General features: G+C 31.4%; 2 protein-coding genes across 4 annotated transcripts in view; both read right to left on the bottom strand.

The window, feature by feature from the left end:
• LOC132716153 (alpha-actinin, sarcomeric-like) overlaps positions 1 to 4004 on the bottom strand; it is a 51347-nt gene extending 47343 nt beyond the window's left edge. For all 3 annotated transcript variants that reach the window (XM_060699353.1, XM_060699355.1, XM_060699354.1), the window contains exon 1: positions 3763 to 4004. In XM_060699353.1, coding sequence (XP_060555336.1) covers positions 3763 to 3864 — 102 coding nt within the window. In that variant the 5' untranslated portion in view covers positions 3865 to 4004. The remainder of the gene's footprint in view (positions 1 to 3762) is intronic.
• A 7336-nt stretch (positions 4005 to 11340) lies between these two features.
• The window catches only part of LOC132716171 (uncharacterized), a 29158-nt gene continuing 17451 nt past the window's right edge, over positions 11341 to 23047 (bottom strand). The window contains exons 2-8 of the mRNA XM_060699379.1: positions 22593 to 22688; positions 19308 to 22247; positions 18719 to 19178; positions 16982 to 17859; positions 15949 to 16111; positions 14881 to 15049; positions 11341 to 14454 (exon numbers count right to left, since the gene is read on the bottom strand). Coding sequence (XP_060555362.1) covers positions 14271 to 14454; positions 14881 to 15049; positions 15949 to 16111; positions 16982 to 17859; positions 18719 to 19178; positions 19308 to 22247; positions 22593 to 22688 — 4890 coding nt within the window. The 3' untranslated portion in view covers positions 11341 to 14270. The remainder of the gene's footprint in view (positions 14455 to 14880; positions 15050 to 15948; positions 16112 to 16981; positions 17860 to 18718; positions 19179 to 19307; positions 22248 to 22592; positions 22689 to 23047) is intronic.

Here is a 23047-nt window from a genome sequence, read left to right as displayed (position 1 = left end):
ACATAGTTTGTTACAAGTGTATCAGTGAAGAAACTTATTTTTTTAAGCTTAACACATTCCTATTACTATTAGAATTCTAAATAATCTAAAATGCAAGAGAATTTAAAATTTTGGACATGATAGAAAATGACAACCTTAATTGCAGTATGTAATTTACCAGTATCCAGTCAGTAAAACTTGAAGAAAATAAATCTGGCTTTACCATTTAAATTTAATGGACATATTTGATATAATTTATCATTTAAATTTAATGGACATATTTGACATACTTATATAAACAATAACTGACCCATTTTTGTTGAAGGTAATGGCCATAATAAATCTTAAAGAAATAGCATCTTTTATCCTTATCGAACTTGACATGGACTTAAATACCCTTAAGATTCAGAAAGTATATAAAAAGACAGCTACAATACCTTAATGCCAAAACATACCAACTTTCATACACATAACTACTTTCATACACATAAGACTGAAGTCAGTTCATGGTAGGTTAAAAATAAAATGCATCCACAAGAAAAATTGTGTGTGATCTTCAATTTGAAGCTAATAAGAATATCATTAGAAAATCAGAATCTTAAAGAATAAGGAAAATTAAACTTGACAGTTGATTTTAAATATTTTCAAAATTGACATGAAATCTTCTCAAATGATCAGTCATTTTCTCAATCTGGGGTCGCTCAATCTGTGCTATAAATTTCTTTTTTCAGGCAACATAGGTAGGGGTGCAAATTTTATCAGACAGTGGCCTGCCTCTGGCATGGAATAACTGCTGAGGATTATCATTTTTTCCCAACCAGATATACATCTGAGTTAAATGAACCAGAACAAGGGAAATATTAATGTGTGTAAACTTGTATCTGAATCTGTGTTAGATGGTGCATAACATGAAAAGGTGTAAGTAAGAACAGGCATGTCTGGTTGTTCAGATGTGTCAAGCATATATGTCTATAATCATAACTTGTCAGTTGGCTGTCAAATGTATTAAGAGTATCATAACGCCTCATTTACAATTACTTATTATTACTCACTGCCATAAAAAATAACTTGAAATGGAAACTTACAAAATATGACAAAATGACTTATTCAAAATTAGAGTTTGTAGTCACAACTACTACAATTCAGTCTGTAAAATAAAATAAAACCGATGATAAAAGTAGTATTATCATGTATATTTTTTTATTTCTGTGGTGATTTTACTCTGCTTTCATCTCAATATCATATTGATTAAAGCAGAATAAATATTTTATAAACACTCATACAAATGACCCTTAAAAAAAACAACATTTAACTTTTTTTATTTTGCAGAAATTTCCATAGTATTAAAAGGAGCTCATTATATTATGCTATGAATGTTATTAAAGTTACATAATATTTATTTTTCATTTAACCTATAAGACAATAATTAAGCTAATTTAAATGTTGCTTCAATTTAAATGCTGCTTAATGAATACCAAACTCTACAAAATTTTACCAAAATTTAGGAAAATTAGTTCTTCAGCTAATATCTGTATTAATACTTTTTTACAAATGTGTAGACAGCTCATAAGACTCATACTACAATAATAGATCAAATAATAATTTTGTGATGTTCTACAACTGTAGTAAACCTGTACTGCATTCACTACACATGTGAGTGTAGGTAGGCTCCTGCCATTTTTGGGCATACCGTATTCTCTTACATTTCTCTCCTCTCTCTCTCTACCTATGCTTACAGTAACCAGTTACCTGTTATACAGGTAAATCTTAGTAAATGTTTGATCTATTGTCTGTAACAATCAAATGACCAGTCTGGATATCATTAAGAAGATAATTAGGTTATGTAGACCTACAGGTCAGCTGACTTCTCATTGAGTTTTTTCCCCAACACAATCTTTATCAGCTGATCAATGTAAATGTGTATGTGTTACATAGTGTGCTGGCAAAAAAAAAGCTTGTGTTTTTTGTGGATGCACTGATTTATGTTTTGTAAAAGTAAGCCAAGACTTATATTTCTTTGTATTTGATAAACTAAGTTTAAACTATAAATTCAGCTTACACAAATCATCTTTATCAGAACAGCAACATGTTAAGGAATGCAAGGAATTCTCCCGTAGTTACCTGTGATATTGTGCACAATAAGCACTTTCTCAATGAAAATCTGAAACTACATAATACATACTTGCAACACTTAAACAGACTCATAGTTTATTTTTAAGAAATACACCAAAATTCAGTTTATTCATGACAGCAGTGCGCACAGTCCTATTTAATTGCCCTTAATTTTATTCTACATTATAGAGTGGGTTTAAAATAACCATATAGCGTGACATCAACACTCTCTCTACACAAAACTGAAAATGATAATTGCCGCCAGAAATCTGATTGGTGTGAGCTTAACAAATTCAAACAGAATACCACATTTGCTCAACAATTTATGAAATTTTACCTTATACAAACAACGAGAATTATTACCATCTCCATTTATATATACGAAAAAGGATTTTGAAGACATTTTATAAAACAACTTAACAAAGTTTGACCATATTCATGTGCTAGCCTAAGGAAAAGACAATTTATTAAATTATCTGGACATGGGTTGATAAACAGTAATATGAAGTAAATAATCACTACAATCAGTACCAGCATCACCAAATAAAAATATTACCCATCAGTGAGTATACCCTCTAAACTTGTGTGAAAAACAAACCTGTCATGAATAAAGCATGTTGATATATATGTAAAATTAACAAATTGCCAGAGGTAAAATAGTATAACTGTGATTGCAATCTTCTGTCAAGTGTTTACTACCATGTATCAAGTAGATAGGGAAGTAACCAAATATGTTTATCTTCAGCTAGTCTTTTAAGGTGACCGTAAAGTTTTCAAAAATGTTGGTTGTTAATTAGGTATTGCATCAAAATACCAATAACAGCAAATACCATGACATATCTTTTACCTTAACCATCTAAACATTGAACCATAACTTTCCATATTTTACAATTACTAATCTACTATATATTATATGTTGCTATATATTATCTTAACTACTCCTACAAAATTGAGACCTTTAAGAGGAAAACGTTCTTGGACATAAAATTTTAAACAATATCAAGAGTATGTTAAATGAAGAGCTCATTTATAAGAAAAGAACTTGAATAATTGGCCAAATAATTTACTAAATCACATTTTCATGCATTTCTAAAAATAAAAGAACATGATCTTGTGGTTGTCCTTGAAATAAAAAAGTGAATCTGCTGAACAATGATGGAAAAGTGTTACTGTTAATTGACTTTTAGTCTCAGAGAAACTACACATAACATATTCCCTTTATGATAACTAACTTTAAATCTTTAGAAATAGAGAAGACCTACAAATATTGAACTAAATGTAGTAAAATTATATGGCACTATCATCTAGAAGATAGTCACACACTGGATTTCCAAATTGGGTTGTCTGAAACTGTTGACAAACAATGAAACAGACTAAATAGGACAGCGGTCCGTTGTGATATCTTAGGGGCCTACTTTTTCACCTTAATACAGCAGCCGATATTAAACTACCGGTCCCTCCTACAAAAATGGCCGCCGCCATGAAATTCAGAATTTTAACCTACCGGCAAATTTAAAACCAACCTGTTGTGAAAACTACATCAACAATATTATCAAAACATGAAAGAAGCAAACATTTAAAAAAATTAAAAAAACAAGCACAGTATCAAACGCAAAACAAAATAAAAATCGTAAGGAAGGGGGCGTAAAAACTTTTTTATAGGGGACGAACCTTTTTCTGTTGTTTTTCCCAAGCTGGATCTAAAAGTTGTTCACGATCCCACTCATCTTCACCTTGCATGTAATCATCGTCATAATCGTATTCGTTCGCCATGTTTATGGCATCTAAATTCACTGATTAATCCGTTTTAAATGGTCCTAAATATCGAATATTTTTGTTCAGAAGAGGGGAAATCCTAACCACCCCGACAGAGGCGACGTTATCACGTGACACTTAACCGGAAGAACTCGGAGCGTTTCGTCATAGCTTATGTGTCAAAGGTCACGCATCTTCACTGTAGTGAACGCTGGTACAGTGAATTGCATTCTTATATGAAGCACAAGGTTATTAACGACATATTGTATAAATTATCGACAGCAAATCGTCGGTCATTAAATAACCAACGGGTTATCTATTGTTGGCATATCAGTGCTTGATAATTAACACAATGTAGCTTCTCTGGTGTTATACATCTGCCAGATTGATAAAGTGATAAAAGATTAATAATCAGATTATTTTATGATAAGTTATCCTATGTGACCTAATGGCATGTCTATGATAATGTAAAAAATAACCAAAGTGTTACAGAGACTGGTAGTAATGGTGCTTGATGATGCCAAGAGTTTTAACAAAATCCTATCTTTATGGTGTGTTTTTTTTTCCCATATTTGAACAGATCTCTGAAAAGACAAATAGAAAAAAGTTACCAATTATAAATCATTATAGATTATGATTGTATATATTATGAAATAAACATGGAGATAACTTTCAATTTATGGAAACAAATATGAAATTCTTTACAGGACATGCAATATTTAATATTGCTATATATGGCTATACTAATGGAATATAAAGTACATACATAGTTGAAATTCAACTAGGGTCTTATTCAACCAGAAAATGAAAATACACTTTTGCCATCTGGGTATTACTACGCAAGGAGGAATTAAATTCGCAAAGTGCATTAGCCACCTGAAAAAACTACAACTATGGTCTTATTTCATGCACCCATGGTCTTGCTACACCAGGAAATAAAATACACTTAACAGTAAATAAGAGTCTTACTCCAGCAGAATAGATTGAATCTTCCAACAGCTAGTATAATAAAAAAAGTTAAATCACTAATTACACCAGATCCTATATTCTCAAACCCAACATAATATGTTGTTTTTTTGTGAGTGTTATTTTAATAATGGTCTTGTTCTCAATGCTGTAAGACAATTAATTCATTAACTTGCATGTCTTTTTGATAAATACAACCAAATAAAGGAAAATTATTTAATATCATGAAATTTTATGTTAATGAATATAGAATATTTTCCTTTACAATTAACATGATAATTAGTGATTAATTACAAAGCTTCAGGTTTTGAAATAATTAAATCAATTTGAAAGAAAATGAAGAAAAAGTTAAGCTTAAATTGTTATCATACATAACTTCTCCTAAAGTTGAAGCTTTTTTATGTTTGTACAAACATGTACACGAAGACATAACAAAGTTATTGTCTCTGATTATACATTATTGTGTACATATACTACCTGGGTTGTAATTTTTTTCTGGGGAAAGTTAAAATGGAAACAAGCCTGACAGATTTAGCTCCCTTTGCTTGTTATCTTTTAAGGAGGAAAGCAAGTGTTATTCAGTTGATAGTCATAAAAACATCTGTTTCTTGCTAATCCATCTGAACAGATTTATTATCTTACAGGTATAAGTTATATTAATCAAAAATCTCCTTGAAGTACGTTAATTTAATCATTCATTTATAATTAAGCCTCTCTTTGAATGAATATCATCTTACTGGAATTTGATCTATTTGTTCCCTATTTTTAATATATGGTTATAGCTGCCCTCTTCTTACTGTTACAACTGTTCATTACTTTGGGTTATAGAATGACATTCATAATTATTCTCTGCTTAATATTGGTTCAACTTTTCTTTTCTTATAGTTGTAACTTTTCCCTGTTTGCATATAGCTGTTCTCTACCAATGGTTATAATTATTCTCTACATATGGTTATAACTTTCCTCTATTTAACATAGCTATAACATTTCTCTACTTATCATATCTGTTTTTTTCTTATGGTAACAACTATACTCTGCTTATAGTTCTCTTGTAACTGTTCTCTTTCAATAGCTATAATTATTTTTCTCTACCAATGGTTATGACCGTTCTTTATTGTTTCATGTGCTCTCTACTTACCGGTATAGTTATAGCTGTTGTCTACCTATGGTCATAACAATTCCCTACTTATTGACTTGTTTTATAATTGCTCTCTACTTATTGTTATAACTATTCTCTAAGTATGGTTATAATAGTTTTCCACTTATGGTTATACTGGTTGTTTACTTATGTTATATTTTTTTATATTTTATACTTTTCTTTACTTGGTTAATACTGTTCTCAATTTTTTCATCATTCTTATAGTTATAACTCATTTCTCTTATTATATTATGGTTATAACTTTTCTCTTCTTTTGTCTTCTTATGGTTGTAACTCATTTCTGTACGAGTACTTATGGCTGTTATTATTCTCCATCTATGGTTATAGCTGTTCTTTACTTATGGCACTGAAACTGTTTTCTGTCTGAAGTTGGCTGTGGTCATTCAGTAGTTGTCAAATGGACACAATATCATGTCTGCAAACTGATGTGACCTTTGACCTATGGGGTGCCTCTTCAACTGCAGAAATTGGATATCAATTATAGTAAACTTTGACCTTAAAATCTCTGACCAATATTTAATAGAGATTCTATAAACACAGCACATTCTTGAACTCTTACTTTCTTTTAAGATTTGCCTTCCATATTATGTTGCTAATTTGCATGCAAGTCATGAAATGTTATTTTAATGATAATTTGATCTTGGTGTTGTCATTAAAAACTTTCTTATTTTTGTCATGATATTGCACAAGTGTATATACTAAGAGAGGCTACCCTTTTAGGCAAAGGCAACAAAAGTCAGTTTATGTACATTATTGTGTCATGAATCAAAAAACTAGGAAGATCTTAGTAACAGTTATTCTCATTCTTCAGACACTTTCTCCCTGTTTTATCACCGAGCCTGAGATGATAATCTACAATTGGTAATAATCCAGTGAAAATCAATTTTGTATGACCTAAACTATTGAACCTAACTGCTAATTATATCTTTGACATTACCTGATGATTACTTGTTTAACCTAAGTGGAGTCATAATATTTTTTGGAGATTTTATCTCGGGTCCTTTTTTCAGCACTTCACAACTGCAGAATAACTTTGATGCACCCGCTCCCATCCCACCCCATTCTAACAGTATAAGATGAGTTATCAGAAATTACAATAAATAAATGTATTGCAACATACTATAATATATAGCGAAAATTAAGTTGAACTTGGTATAGATGTCTGCTTATCTGACCACATCTATTACAACACTGTAACTGTTGTTGAACTTGATTTTTGGTGTATAAAAATCATGTAAAACTACAAATACACCTAAAGGAGCAGAACTGTACAGTACAATATTGCAATAAAACACAGACAAAGATTATGTTTTTATGAGCCATATTTTATTTACTCGTTTGACATAATGAGATAAATCTATTGAAATGACAACAAAATAAATGCAAATATTATGACATAATCTAACAAGATTGTTCTGTAGTCCAGTATAATTTGATCAAATAATATACAAATTACAACAAATAAAATGAGCTGTGTCACAACAAAACCAACATAGTGCGTTTGCGACCAGCATGGATCCAGACCAGCCTGTGCATCCGTGCAGTCTGATCAGGATCCATGCTGTTCACTATCGGTTTCTTTACTTGTTATATAGTTGGTAAGCGAACAGCATGGATCCTGATCAGACTGCGCGGATGCGGCGCAGGCTGGTCTGGCTCCATGCTGGTCGCAAACGCACTATGTTGGTTTTGTCGTGACGCGGCTCAAATCTCTAATAAAATCCCACACAGTTCATCTGAACTAAAATTACAACAAAAATCACAAGTCTCTACAGTTCAACACCTATTAATTTTAAAATTTTGAAAATTAAAAAAGTAATTTCATCATAATTGACAAATAAAAATCACAAATTTTGTATTCATATAAAAATTATAACCTTAAAACAATATTCAGGTCAAATATGTTATCTTTTACAGATTCTCTGTAGTTATATGTATTTTTTTCACAGACAGTAAAAGACCAAAACAACATTCCATCAGCAACAAATACAATATAAAAATACCTATATGTAAGTTATGTTTGTGACATAAATTACTGCTTCTAGAATCAGTAACATAATACTGTAAGAAACTATGAAGGAAAATAAAAACATTAAACTTGCAGTAAACATATTGTTATGCCACATTCTGTTTACACATTATGTATGTCTTGTCTTGTATACACATAAAATTTAACTTTTCTACATAAATATTCAGACGTTCTGAGTTGTCAGCATGTAACCCAACAATAAGTGAATTAATTTTTACATCAAATACTTTATCTTTAATCTGTAATTGTTCTGTACTAAGGGAAGGGGAAATAATTCAAAAACAAAAACTTGAAATTCACATTTCTGTTGAAGAGATTATTTCATTTTCCATATAACTTATTCTATTTAGAAAAGAGATATTAGCTGGAGATGTAGAATTATGCATAGTTCAAATTCACATGAGCAGAAATATAGCATAATTGAAATATAGATGGCAAGAATCCTGGTTCTGTTATGTCTAACAAAATATCAAACACTGCACACTGGGAATGCCCATATACTTTTAACATTTTTGTTAATTAAGTAAAAGTTTTTTTTTTTAGTAATTGTGTAGAAATCGCAACCATTTATATATTTAATTGGTTCCAAGATATTTATTATGCTCATGTTTCATGTACATTTCTTGTGTTTACTAAAACTTATTATTTCCAGACATTACACTTAGAACAGCATAGCCCATGAAGCTAACATAGCTCACTTGGGGTAATTCTGGCATAACTTGCTGTAAATTATCTTTATGTGTATTCTGAATAAAATTGATATTGACATTTTTGGTGGTTTCAATATCATAATGCTAAAAATACACAGTAACAAGAGCTGTCACAGGAGACAGCCAAGCTCGACTAATAAAATACTGGACGCAGTAAGGAGGACAAAACTATAAAGAGCAATCAATTATGTATAATTATGTATTAAGTTATAGTAAAACTAGAAATGTGTCCATAGGACACTGAGGCCCCCACACGCCACTGTTCTGTCAATCTTATGACTCTAGGTCAAATATTTTTTGGACTACATGTGCCACAAGTTGAAAACTAAAAATCAACAAAGGGCCATAATTCTGTTAAATTTGGTCGCAGCAAAAAATCCTTCCTTTACTACCATCTACACATTTAGGTTGTTCATCCCTGGAAGTTTAAGCAAAATCTGCCATCCGGTTTAAGAGGAGTTGCATGCACAAAATTTCTACATAGTATATATTGAAAAAATCAACAAAGGGCCATAATTCTGAAAAATTTGGTCGCAGCAAAAATTCATTCCTTTACTGCCATCTACACATTAAGGTTGTTCATCCCTAGAAGTTTAAGCAAAATCTGCCATTCGGTTTAAGAGGAGTTGCATGCACAAAATTTCTACATAGTATATATTGAAAAAATCAACAAAAGGCCGTAATTCTGTAAAATTTGGTCGCAGCGAAAATTCATTCCTTTACTGCCATCTACACCTTAAGATTGTTCATCCCTGTAAGTTTAAGCAAAATCTGCCATCCGGTTTAAGAGGAGTTGCGTTCACAAAATTTCTACATAGTATATAGTGAAAAAATCAACAAAGGGCCATAATTCTGTTAAATTTGGTCGCAGCAAAAATTCCTTTCTTAAATACCATCTACACATTAAGGTTGTTCATTCCTGGAAGTTTAAGCAAAATCTGCCATCCGGTTTAAGAGGAGTTGCATTCACAAAATTTCTACTTAGTATATAGTAAAAAAATCAACAAAGGGCCATAATTCTGTAAAATTTGGTCGCAGCAAAAATTCCTTCCTTTACTACCATCTACACCTTAAGGTTGTTCATCCCTGGAAGTTTAAGCAAAATCTGCCATCCGGTTTAAGAGGAGTTGCGTTCACAAAATTTCTACATAGTATAGAATGAAAAAATCAACAAAGGGCCATAATTCTGTTAAATTTGGTTGCAGCAAAAATTCCTTCCTTTACTACCATCTACACCTTAAGGTTGTTCATCCCTGTAAGTTTAAGCAAAATCTGCCATCCGGTTTAAGAGGAGTTGCGTTCACAAAATTTCTACAAAGTATCTAATTTCTACAAAGTATCTAGTGAAAAAATCAACAAAGGGCCATAATTCTGTTAAATTTGGTTGCAGCAAAAATTCCTTCCTTTACTACCATCTACACATTAAGGTTGTTCATCCCTGTAAGTTTAAGCAAAATCTGCCATCTGGTTTAAGAGGAGTTGCGTTCACAAGATTTCGGGACGTACGGACGGACGGAATGACGGACGGACAAGTGCAACGCTATATGCTCCCACATTGTGGGGGCATAAAAATAACATTTGTTAAAATAAATTCCAAGATCAAGGGGAATAATTCTAGAAATAGTATAGCTAGAGTTATGAAACTTGTCAAACAACATGTATGCAATGATAAGAAGTATATATTTGAAGTTTGAAGAAGATACCTTAAAAAGTAACAAAGTTATAATATTTCATAAAGAAAATCCTAAGTTCAAAGAGAGATAAATCTGTAAAAATTACTTCAAGAGTTATGAACATTGTCACATAAAATATAATTGATTATATGGAATAAGTATTTGAAGTTTGAGGTAGATACCTTTAAAACTAAAAAAGTTATAGTAAAAAATAACATTTTTCTAGTAAAAAAATCTAAGTTGATTGGGAGATAATTCTTGCAATATTGGTGCTAGAGTTATGAACCTTGTCACATAAGATATGGATGATGATAAGGTACATTTATTTGAAGTATGAAAGTGATCCCTTTAGAAAAAAATAAGTTACAGTAAAAAATAATATTTTTTAAAGAAAATTCTAAGTTCAAGGGGAGATAAATCTGAAAATATTGGTGCTAAAGTTATGAACCTTGTCACATAAGATGGGGATGATGATAAGGTACATTTATTTGAAGTATGAGGTTGATCCCTTAAGATTTTAAGAAGTAACAGTAAAAAATAGTATTTTTTAAGGAAAATTTTAAGTTCAAGGGGAGATAAATCTGAAAATATTGGTGCTAGAGTTATGAACCTTGTCACATAAGATGGGGATGATGATAAGGTACATATATTTGAAGTATGAGGTTGATCCTTTAAGAAATAAAGAAGCAACAGTAAAAAAAAGTATTTTAAAGGAAAATTCTAAGTTGAAGGGGAGATAAATCTGAAAATATTGGTGCTAGAGCTATGAACCTTGTCACATAAGATGTGGTTGATGATAAGGAACATATATTTGAAGTTTGAAGTTGATACCTTAAGAAATGACAAAGTTATAGTGAAAAATATTTTACTGCACCAAAACTTTAATCTAAAATCTGGACGCGGACGCCGGGGCGAGTAGGACAGCTCTCCATATACTTCGTATAGTCGAGCTAAAAAGCATAATGTCTGCTAGTGCAGGCTGGCTTTACATAGTAATAGTATCAAGGAGTTATACCAAAAGTTGACAGTACTTCAATAAACACATAAAGAAACAATAGTAAGTAGCAAGTATCAAAATGACTAGAAAAAGTTTGCTAAGTTGTATTGTAAAATGAAGTAGAAAAAGCTAAGACAGAGAAAAACTTGTCCACGAGGCAAAGTTACCAATGTCTTAAAAAATTATCTAAAAATTCCTCCTTAAAAAAGTTAGTATATTAAAGTGATATATAAATGCTCTGCCATTTGACAGGTTTTATTAAAACATTACAAAAACAGTAAAATTTAAGTACAATATGCCAAAATGCAAACTAGTCCACTTAATTTGCAAACAAAATATTGTTGACAATCCTGTTGATTGAATTGCCAGCCCAAAGTTAAGTCCATGCCTAACAAAACAGCACAAGTGAAAATATAAAATCAAAAACTTCAAAAAAGAAGGAATTGTGATAAATAGCAAATTGGCAATATACTAAATCTTCCTCAAGTTTACACAATGAAAGGGATGTTATCTGGTTATATCACACCAGAGAACCTTTTTCGTCTTAAAGCAGTCTCCAGATTTATACTAATTTTTAAGAAAATTATGAAAATGTTTTTAAAAGTAAAATATTTTGAAGTGAACAAAGAAAGTAAATTACACATTACCAACTACGCTAACAATCCAAGTACCGGTAAATAGCCAAAAAGAGGTCAAATGATGCAAATATAGTTCTTACTGTGTTAGTCACACAGTAAAAATATGGTAATGAAGAGTGCAAAATCTGCCCTTAATTGCCTATAACATGTAAATTATTACTTGAATCTTGAATCTTTTTAGTCCGTACATTTTTCTCAAGTTTAATTTCTTGAAATATATTGGCTCATCTGGAGACATGCAGCTTTAATCATGAATAATTTTTTTTTAAATAATAATAAAAAATACTTTTGTTCAATCCTGATGACTGTAATCAGCTTTCACTTTGAAATTAACACTTATCATTAAATGGAATGTTGAAAAAAATAGAAGAAAAACCTGTAGATAAATTTGAGTTTCTCAAAATTCATTACAGGTCTTGAACACTTTTGCATATAAATAACAAAATACTCCTTTAGTTGTAAAACAACAAAATACTGCTTTATTTGTAAAAAAAATAATATAAGAGCAGGGTTATAAAATGCTTAAGTTTTCTAAAATTGTATAAAAGTTTTCTCTGCTCCTCTTATACAGGAAAGAATTAAATCTTTAACAATTTTTCTCTCAGTTTTCTTAGATAAAACACTTACCATTTCCAAGATTGATTGACAAAAATTTTAGCCTACAAATGTTTATGACAGAATGTATTTGTGTAACTTGTCATAAGCTTATATAAATAAATACTCAGACATGTCAAAAAAGAAGTTTTTTAATATATGGGAGAAAAATTGAATGTTTTTTCTATAATTTAATTTACTGATATAAATGAATTATCATTATGGACTTATGGTAAAAATCAGAATACAACTTAAAATATAGCTTCAGTTCAAGAAATCCTCAAAATGATACAAATTGCACTTAAGTATTCAAAGAAAGAAAAATGATCACGTCATGTATTCTATTTAATTTGACAAATGATGAAACTTAATTGGAGTGAAGGGCTAATTTGCATAATTTATGCGATGCCATGTAATATCATTTTAAACAGTCATAAAAAGCTGCGTGGTTAGGGGATAAATACCATTTAAGTATACATTCAATGAAAAGTTCACTAAATATGCACACCATATACATAATGTAATATACAATATATAGATACATAAATTACAAACTTTCACTTTATCATTTCATTCCAGTGTTTCATATTGTTAATCTTTCAAAAATATTTAACATATCTGATTTTTTTAATCTGAATATTGAAAAATATTCCATTTACCATTTGTTTTCACTTAAAAAATAGCTAAATGCAAAAAGACATTTATAATATCTCAAATCCAAATCTATCTCAACTCTATTTTGTATTTAAAATATCTTTAATATCTTAACTCTGTCTTGTATTTCATAAAAATGCTAAGAACAAGCTATTCTTAAATATTTCCAAAACCAACAAGCAAAAACAACAATTTTACAACAGTGTTTAACAAATGTGCAACCTTAAGCATACTAAAGCCATGGACACAATCACTAACCATCTATTGACAATGTAACATTGTAAAATTCAACACATCAACAGATTTTTACTGAGTGAAAAAAACCTCTGATCAAACAAACGCTAACATTTTTATCAAGATACATTTTCATCCAATGCGAGACATACACTTAATTTTTTTGTAATACTTGAATTTTTTTGTGTTTATAAGTGACAACACACTACTGTTTTGTCTAATGGACATTTTTTTTTCAATTTTGAAGATAATTTAATATGTATAATAATTTCAGAGCTTTAACTTTTTCTCTTCTTTATTTTTATAGGGTTTTACGTCAAATTGACACTGCAAAGGTCCTATGACGACTTTCGTCGTTTCATTGAGGAGGAATGGCTACTTAAGGTGTTCCTCCATGCATTATAGCAGGTGAATGAAGTCTCCAAAATAAAAAACACCCAACCTCCCCCAATTTGCTGACAGGGTAACTTCCTCACATGGAATATTAAAAAATCCCTGGCAGAACATGAACCTACAGACATGAGGGGGCAATGGTTCGTAATTTCTTTTTAACTTAAAACCTACAAACTTCAACAATTCAATATTATAGATAAGGATTTGGACCGTTTTAACGTTACACATCCAACCCATGATCAGTTTGCACTAGTTGCCTGAAATTTTTTTTAACTCATTTAACTACATAAACTATATATGATATCATTACTAATTTTCTGTAGTATTTTAAATTAGTTAAATTTTTACTCATACACATAAATACATTCAATTTAATCTCATGAAGGGTTTTTTAGAACCCGTTTTAGTTTAATATCATAAACATGACGGCAAAGGAACACATTTTCTGGATTCACATCCACTGGAGGTATTCTGTTGCTTGGATACTTTTCTTCTGGTTCAGGGACTACTTTTTTACGTGCAGGAAGATTTGATTTGCTTCTTTCTACCTCCGCTATGAACCTATTTTCACAAATATAAAGAATATACTGATTAAAATGTAGGAATGTTTTATATTTTTGAACATGTTCATATACATGTAGACAATGTCAAGCCTACTGTTTAAATTAAGGGCAATCTCAAAGAGAGAACACAACTGAATTTGTACACTAACAACAGGTAAGGGTTGAAAATAAAACATGCTCATACTTTTGACAAAACTGCAACAGTACTTAGCATCTGAGAATTTACATATTCCTGGAAAACCATTCCAGTCCATCCAATCTTCCAGTATTCGACTTTACTTCACATCAATATTTCGATTTTACTTAACATGAACCTTTTTCTGTTCAGACTCTCGCTATGGAAATCACCTGACATTTACAAATTTCATAATTTTTTTTAACATGGTGGCCATAATGAGGCTTTCAATTACAAATATGAACCTACCTGCAGTATTCATTAAAGGTAAGTACATATCCCCTATCCTCTATACAGGCTACAAGAGTCTCGTCACGATGTTTAGCTGCAAATACCTCGTTCTCCAGGCTACCGTATATAGGACCTCCCTCAGCGTGCTCAGGTCGATAAAACCATAACACAGACATCATCATCTCATCTGTAGAAACAGAAATCTTATATGAAATCAAATCCGATTTAAAACTATGACCTTAAATAACGAAGTGGACATATTCCCAGGAAAATAATTACATTTCTTAAATTTATAAGAATAATTGAATATTCTTTCACTTCCAGCAAGGCTTTTTATCAAATTAATGTGGCATCTAAGGTGTGATGTTGAGGATTCTCTAGGTTTTTAATTTTGTTATAATTCTCATCTGACTTCTATATTACCTACATAATAAGTTAGACTTCAAAATTTATGAAAACTCAAATCCCAATTATCATATTATACAATATTTCTAAATAATTTTTTGGAAAATATATTACATGTCTAAACTAACTTCAATTGAATTACATTTTTTTTTTCTCTCAAAAAAAACCAGTCAAATTCTTACAAATTTAAAGTGTTTGCTCAACCATATATATCATTTTCTGTTCCAGCACATGAAGGGTCAAATGTTCCTTTCAAACATATATTTCATTAATTTACAAGTTACCAATTTAATAGCAACATGCTTACAACCAGAGTGTAGGTGTATAATAATGTTCTTTAAATCTGTTTTTTATACTCTGTATGTACTCTTATAAACTTTTTTATTATTTTGTTGTTGGATTTGAAGTCACTCTTGCCGGTCATATGGCAACATTCCAACTTAACTTGTGGAGATAGATCTAAGATGCCATTCCTTGCATTTTTTTCAGACATTAGCAGGCACCTGAGTAGAACCAATGACCTTCCGTAACTTAGCTGGATAACTTCCTCACATGAAAAAATCCGAAGTCCCTGGTGGGATTCAAACCCACAGTGGTGAAAAGCAAGTGGTTTGAAGTCAGTGACTTTAACCACATGACCTCAAAGGCCCCTTAATTTATCTTTTTTTCAAACAAAATTACCTGATACAGAATCTTGCCAGAAGTTAGAAACTTTAGCAATGTAGGGTATATCTTTCTCTTTCTGACCAGAACAGACAAGAACACAGTCTTTAACCTGTATAATATCACCATCATCATGGCGTATAGCATTATAACATCTTCTCTGAACTATCTGACCATCAAACTGAAATTAAATTAAATCAAATTCATATATAATTCAACAAATGAAATGAATTTTATGTTTATTTTGAAGGATTAGTGATTTTCAGTTTCAACAAATTTAGAAAGTATCTTTAAATAATATAAAACCAAATATTAATTTATTTACAAACAAATGAAATGAGGCTTTCAGAGAACTCAAGTTTGGAGATTTCAATTAATATGATTTTACAAGAAACAACATTTTTTTTAATACTATTTTTAGTAAATATAATCTTTTTTTCAACAAATAATTCTCATTTTACACCATTAGAAAAGATTGAAGATATTATATGTAATAAATATCAAGTTATTTAGATTAAAATTGCCAGAAATGACTTCATTACATATATATTAACTTTGTGTTTATTATAAGCAGTGTATTAAAAACTATTAACCATACTTCATTTTATCCTACAATACTAAAAGTTAAACACACCAAACAGTCTATTTACTGCACTTTCATATACATCATGTATTAAAATCTTACAATTAATCTATTTCATTGAGTTTTAAGTTTTTTAGTCACAGTACACAGTAAAAGGTCTTTTGGTGACTTTCCTGCTTTGGTTTAAACATATATATTTAAGTTTGATTGCGAAACAAGTTCTTGCGACTTATATTAATCTTTTTTGAGTCCACTTCCTGGAACCTGGTGTCATATGAAGAAACATGGTCGTGACCCCAAGTAGGGCTCGAACCCATGATATCTGGGTTGAGAGGCAGACACCAACCGCACTTTCCTGCTTTGTTTCAGTTACAAACAGGCACTTAAGTAGAACCACCAACCCTGTCAATAATTGATTAAAGAACTAAAATCATATTCAAAATTGTATCAGGGATAATATTCACTTACAATATTTGTAACCTTCTTCACAACACCTTCCCCCTCCCAGCTCCACCCATGCCACGCCCTCTTAGGCTGCTCCTTCACCTGCTTCTCTTCTTTCTTCTGCTCTAAACTAACACTTCTTTTTATTTTATCTTTCTTAGCAACTTTCCCTTCCCCCAGTTTCAATTTAACTTTTTTACTACTAACAGAACTATCATTATCAGATATTGAACGTTTTAAATCCTTCTTTTGAGAAAGTTTTACCGATTTTTGTTCCAACTGCTTTTGTTTCTGTTTGATTAATAACAAATTTGATTTTTTCTTGTCTTTCACTTTTAAATCTATTATATCTTTAATTTTCAAGCTTTCTTTTACTTTTCCTGTAGCCTTTACTGCAATGTCGCATGACTTACTTCTCTTTAATTTAACAACAGGTTGCTTTGAACAAATTTTCTTAATTCTGGCTGCTTTTAACCCTTTGTTAATGTTTTTCGAAGCATTGCTTGATGATTGAGTCACATTTGGCACCGATTTGACAATGTCATCCCTTGAACCAACATCAATCTCATGGTCGGAAGGGGAACTAGATGCCATTGCTGACACATTAGTTACCTCCCCTTGTGATAATTGGCACATATGTGTTAAGTTGTCAAGATTCTGCTCGTTTTGACTAAGCTGTAATGGGACAGTTTGTACAGATGAATGAGTGAGACATGAGTCTGTGTGTGAATGAGGAATGGTTGACATGGTAACAGGGTGAGATGTTTCATGTGTGACTTGAAGTTGAACTGGGTGGTGTAGAAGAATTGGGCTCTCTGTTGACATGGACATCTGGGGCTGGTGTATTAATGTCTGACCAACAGAATGGTGATAGCTTCCTGCAGTGTAACATGCCCCACATCCTGAAATGATGAATCCTACCATATAAAGATAAAGCAAGAATGTTAACGTCTTTTTCTCTATCAAAAGAATAAATAAATAACATTTAAGAAGATAAACAAGAGCTGTCGGTAGGACAGCAACGCTCGACTATTCTTAGTGCTTGATAGTAAAAAAAAATGCTTGATACAGTTATCTCCTCCTGTTTACAGGTTGGGGTAATGATGGTGAACAAGTGTGCAAAGTTTCAAAGCCATATGTCAATGAACTTTGAAAATATTTAAGGTATTACAAAAACTTTAACATAAATTCTAAGTCGAAAAAGGGGCATAATTCTGTCAAAATGCTTGATAGAGTTACCTCCTCCTGTCTACAGGTTGGGGTCATGATGGTGAACAAGTGTGCAAAGTTTCAAAGCCATATGTCAATGGATTTTGAAAATATTTGAACTATTACAAAAACTTTAACATAAATTCTAAGTCTAAAAAGGGGCATAATTCTGTCAAAATGCTTGATAGAGTTACCTCCTCCTGTCTACAGGTTGGGGTCATGATGGTGAACAAGTGTGCAAAGTTTCAAAGCCATATGTCAATGGACTTCGAAAATATTTGAACTATTACAAAAACTTTAACATAAGTGGTTACGCCGACGCAGACGCCGACACTGACACTGACGCTCGGGTGACTGCAATAGCTCTACTTATTCTTATCGAATAGTCGAGCTAAAAAGCAAGCATCCATGTCATACATATATTACCATCAGTTTGATTCTAGTTTCAGTTCTGAATGAAACATAATTTTTTAAATAATTTTCTTTTCTCACCTTTCCTATATTTAATCCTTAAGAGAAATATTATAATGTAGAGAAGTTAATGCAACTTACCGCAATGTGTGTATGAGCCATGTGTATGTGGGTATGTAACAGAGTAGGTGCCTCCATACCGTTGGCATGGTAACATGTTGCTCACACCACCTAGAGTACAGTTCTGGCACTGTCCTGGATGAAATACACCACTATGTCCACAACTACAAGCAGAACATTGTATATGGCCATGTGGCATAATCTGACCAACATAAGGATTTGATTCTATCATAGAAACATGAGAAGGTGAGGCATACGGCCTGACCTCGCATCTAGCATGCGCCGCAATGAAATGATTGCTGGAACTCTGAATCGGCTCCGGTGATTTAGAGGAATCTTTGTCGACCAGGTGTTTTATTCTCCAAACTTGAGTTCCCTGAGTTGTTTGGTAAGGATAATAACTAGACTGGCAACATTCACACCATCTTGGTGACGGCATTGTATTCTCTACAACGGTCTTTGATTTAACAGAGAATGTGTTCTAGACACGAATAAGGCACCCTTTTTTTGCCTTTAAATTTTTTTAACTTTATCAAATTTTTCGTTTCAGCTTACCTGATCCAATGAATCCTGTATCTTTTTTATGACATCAAATTTAAATCATCAAAACTTTTTCCTCCACTACACCTTTCTCAGATACTTTTCTCTCTGTTTTCATTAATTCTTTAGCTCTTTCTAATCTTGCTAAGTTTGCTTTCCTTTTCTTCTCGGCAACCTCTTCTGGTGATTTAGATGCTGTCATTTTAATGGCCTGTTTAATTTTTTTCAACCTGAATTTCTTTTCCTTTTTATCTGATTTAATTTTCAAACTACCCTTTTTGTCTTTCTTTTTAAGATAATCTTTTTTTCCTTTACCTTTGTCACATGATTCAGAACGTTTACTATTTTTTCTACTGCTACTAACTTTGCCAGGCACCTTAAATTCTTTAGTTTCTTCAATACTTCTTTGAATTACAGCTTCAAACACATCTTCAAAAACATCATCACTAAAGCTCACTTTACGTTTAGGACTTGGAGTTCTAACTGGTGACTTTGGCTCTTTTTTTGGTGTTACAAAATCATTATGATCTGTAAGTTTTCCTAAACTAGAGCTTTTTCCATAAAATTGCTTAGCTGGACTTACTTTTTCTTTCTTTGGACTTTTCAAACCGGTTGGAATGAGGAAAGTCTGTTTTGAATCAATTTTCTCATTATTTTCATTTAGAGCTACATTATTCAAGCTAAGACTTGTATTTACACTGAGTGCTTTGAAATTTTTGATATCAGAATCTGACTTTGATCTTTGAGGATCTAACTTTGATGTTCTAGGAGACTTTTCATTTAAAATGTTAAGGAACATTGTAGCATTTAAACTGGCCTCCCTTTTCACTCTCCTGTGTGCTATTGGCAATTTCTGTTTTCTCTGTTTTGTCACTTTAGTTTTTAGATTTGAGTTTGTTTTTATTGCACATTGTTTTCTTCCGGCACTTTTAGCGACTGTTATTACCTTTCCTTCCTTTGAACTTTTTGAAGCAGCTTGTGTCACTTCTTTTTTCTTTCTGCCTCTTTTCTTTGGTTCTTCACTTGGTTTATCAGCATCTACTTTTAGTTTCTTATATTTCACTTTCACTTTTTCACCTATTGTTTTCTTGATAATTTCAATATTCTTTTCTTTTATAGTATCAGCAAAGTTCTTATCTTGTTTTTTCATTTTTTCCTTTGCATCTTTTTTCATAGTTGGTTTCTTAACCTTTACATTGGCCTTATCTTCACATTTCTTTTGTTTTGTAACAGACTTTTCATAAACACCTCCATCAGCTTTTTTCCAAATATTTTCAACACTTTGATCTTCAAATTCTTTCTTATTTTTATTCTTATTTTGAACTGCCTTCTTTTGCTTTGGTGAACTATTTTCTTTTATTGCAGATGAATTTGACTCCTCTTCGTTGGATGAAGCACTTTCCTTCAGTTTTTGTGAGTCATTTTCTTTCTGTTTTACTGAATTATTTACTTTTTTTAATGAATTATTATCCTTCTGTTTTGGTGAACTTCCTACTTTCTGTTTTGGTAAATTACTTTCCTTTTGTGATGAACTATTTATTTGTTTTGAAGGACCAATATCTCTCTGTTTTGGTGCAGTATCTTTCTGTTTTGATGAAATATCATCATGTTTCAGTGATATCTCACTTGCACTTTCAACAGATTTTTTTGATGAGACATTTTCTTGCTTCTTTTCTTTGGATAATTGAGCATCTATTTTCTTTTGTTTTGATGGAGTTATGTCATTTTTTTTAGATCTTGATGGACTACTTTCTGGAGTTTTCATTTTTACTAGACTTTTTTCTACTTTTACCAGACTTTTCTCTTTCTTTAACTTAGGAGGACTATTCACCTTTTTCTGTTTGACAGGGCTATCAGTTGTTTTCTTTGCCATCTGTTCTGCAGGCAAACTTTGTTTTATGTCAGCTTTATCAGCTGTGTTACCTTCTAATTCAAACTTTTTAACTTTTAAGTCAATATTAGTGTTATGTTTCACATCATCTTTTTCAGAATTTTTAGAAGTATCATCTTTTTGACTAGAGTTTGCTTCCACCGACTTCTGTAAATCTGTTTCAGATTTTTCAGGCTCTTTTAATTGAACAAGATCAGATTGCACTTTTATTGTTTCAGTTTTATCATTTTCACATAACGTTCTGCTTGCATCACTTTTTTCTGTATCCTCCACATTTTGTTTCAACATTTGAGTACTACAACCTCCCCTTGACTGAGTTTTTTCTGTCCTGATTCTTTCAATAATATTTTCTATGGACTTCTTTTTAACCACAGTTGTTTTATTTTCAACGCCTTTATTTGGACTTGTATTTGTTTCAAGTTTGATTTTTTTACTTTCCTGGAAAGTGCCATCTTCTCTCATTTTCTCTTCTTCTGCCTTGCGCTTCCCCATCATTAAATTCTTTTGATTTTCAAATAAAGTATTTGCTACAGATTGAAACATTGGTTCATGGTATGTAATAACATTTTCCGTCACTTTTCGAGAGCCTATAGGGTGAGCACTTTTGTAATCACTAACATTGGCAGAAATACCAGAAGTCTGACCAGTCTCTGATTTCACACATATATTCTGGTTGGATACATTTCCAAAAAGCGTACTTGCTATTACTTTGTCTTTACTTCTTTGTCCTGTGGTAAATGTTAAGGATTCATTGTCAGATAGGGTTCTGGATCCAGAATAGCATAAATTTGTGACAAGTTTTTTGTCTGATAACTCAGCACCAGGCACGGCAGTTATTTTGCTTCTATCGATAACAGTGTTTTTGTGTGCAGGAGAAGGGAAGAGTTTATAATCCTGCTGATAAGATCTATGATCATGTCTACCACTAGTAAATGCAGAACTACTGGCACAAGACCCTGAAGCTAATCCACTCAAATTGGAACAACTGTTTTTCCTAGTTTCCGATAGATTCTTACTTCCAAGGTCAAGACCCTGCTGCAAAACTTTTTTATCTAATGATGCTGTAGTTTCAGGATTACTTGTCATTGGCAATATTTTACGAGACAAGTCAATGGCCGACTAGAAAGAGAAAAATGATTTTTTTTTATTTTCAAACAGTGTCATCAACTCTTCTAATCTACCACTAATAAATGTAGTAAATGAAGAACTACTAATACTACTAGTTAAGAAGAAAGAAAAAATGAATAAATATGCTGGAAAAATATTTTCACTGAATGATAAATTTAACTTTTAATGGTCATATTGATGAAAGTGTAACGTTAAAAAGAACAGGTTTAATTAGTAATCACACTTTAGAATTACGGATTTTTTTATTTATTTAATAAAATATCAGTAATATTCAATCTAGTACACATTAATCACTTAATAGTGTGCATAAAGAAGTATTTTTCAAACTTGACTTACTTTATTTTGGAAATTGTTGCCTAGTGTGTTTGTGGTAAATGTTGGCACTGATAAAACTGTAGGCTGGTGTGGGGAACTCTTTTTTACCTTACAATCCTGAAAGTATATAAATTGTTAAAATATTTAACAATGATAATATTTTGAGTTCTTTTTACAACAAAACACTGTCAGTCTGTCTTTGAATAATAATGATATATTTATCCAAAATTCAAAAACACAAGTTCCCTTCAATCAATATTGTTATTATACAATCAAGACATTTATTTGAAGCACTGACATACACTCTAACTGTCACTTTATAGTTTAAAGGTAAATCCATTTATGACAGGAAATGATTATTTCAATATAACAGTAACAAAACTACATTCATGTAACAGGTCTTTGTTAATCAATAAATTAAGTAATTAGAGTAATTAGGAAAAACTAAATGAACACAATGGACACATTTCAATGAC

This window comes from Ruditapes philippinarum, unplaced genomic scaffold, assembly GCF_026571515.1.
Source record: "Ruditapes philippinarum isolate M1 unplaced genomic scaffold, ASM2657151v2 ctg128_1_1_1_1, whole genome shotgun sequence".
Taxonomy (NCBI): domain Eukaryota; kingdom Metazoa; phylum Mollusca; class Bivalvia; order Venerida; family Veneridae; genus Ruditapes; species Ruditapes philippinarum.
This window is presented reverse-complemented; position numbering and strand designations above follow the sequence as displayed.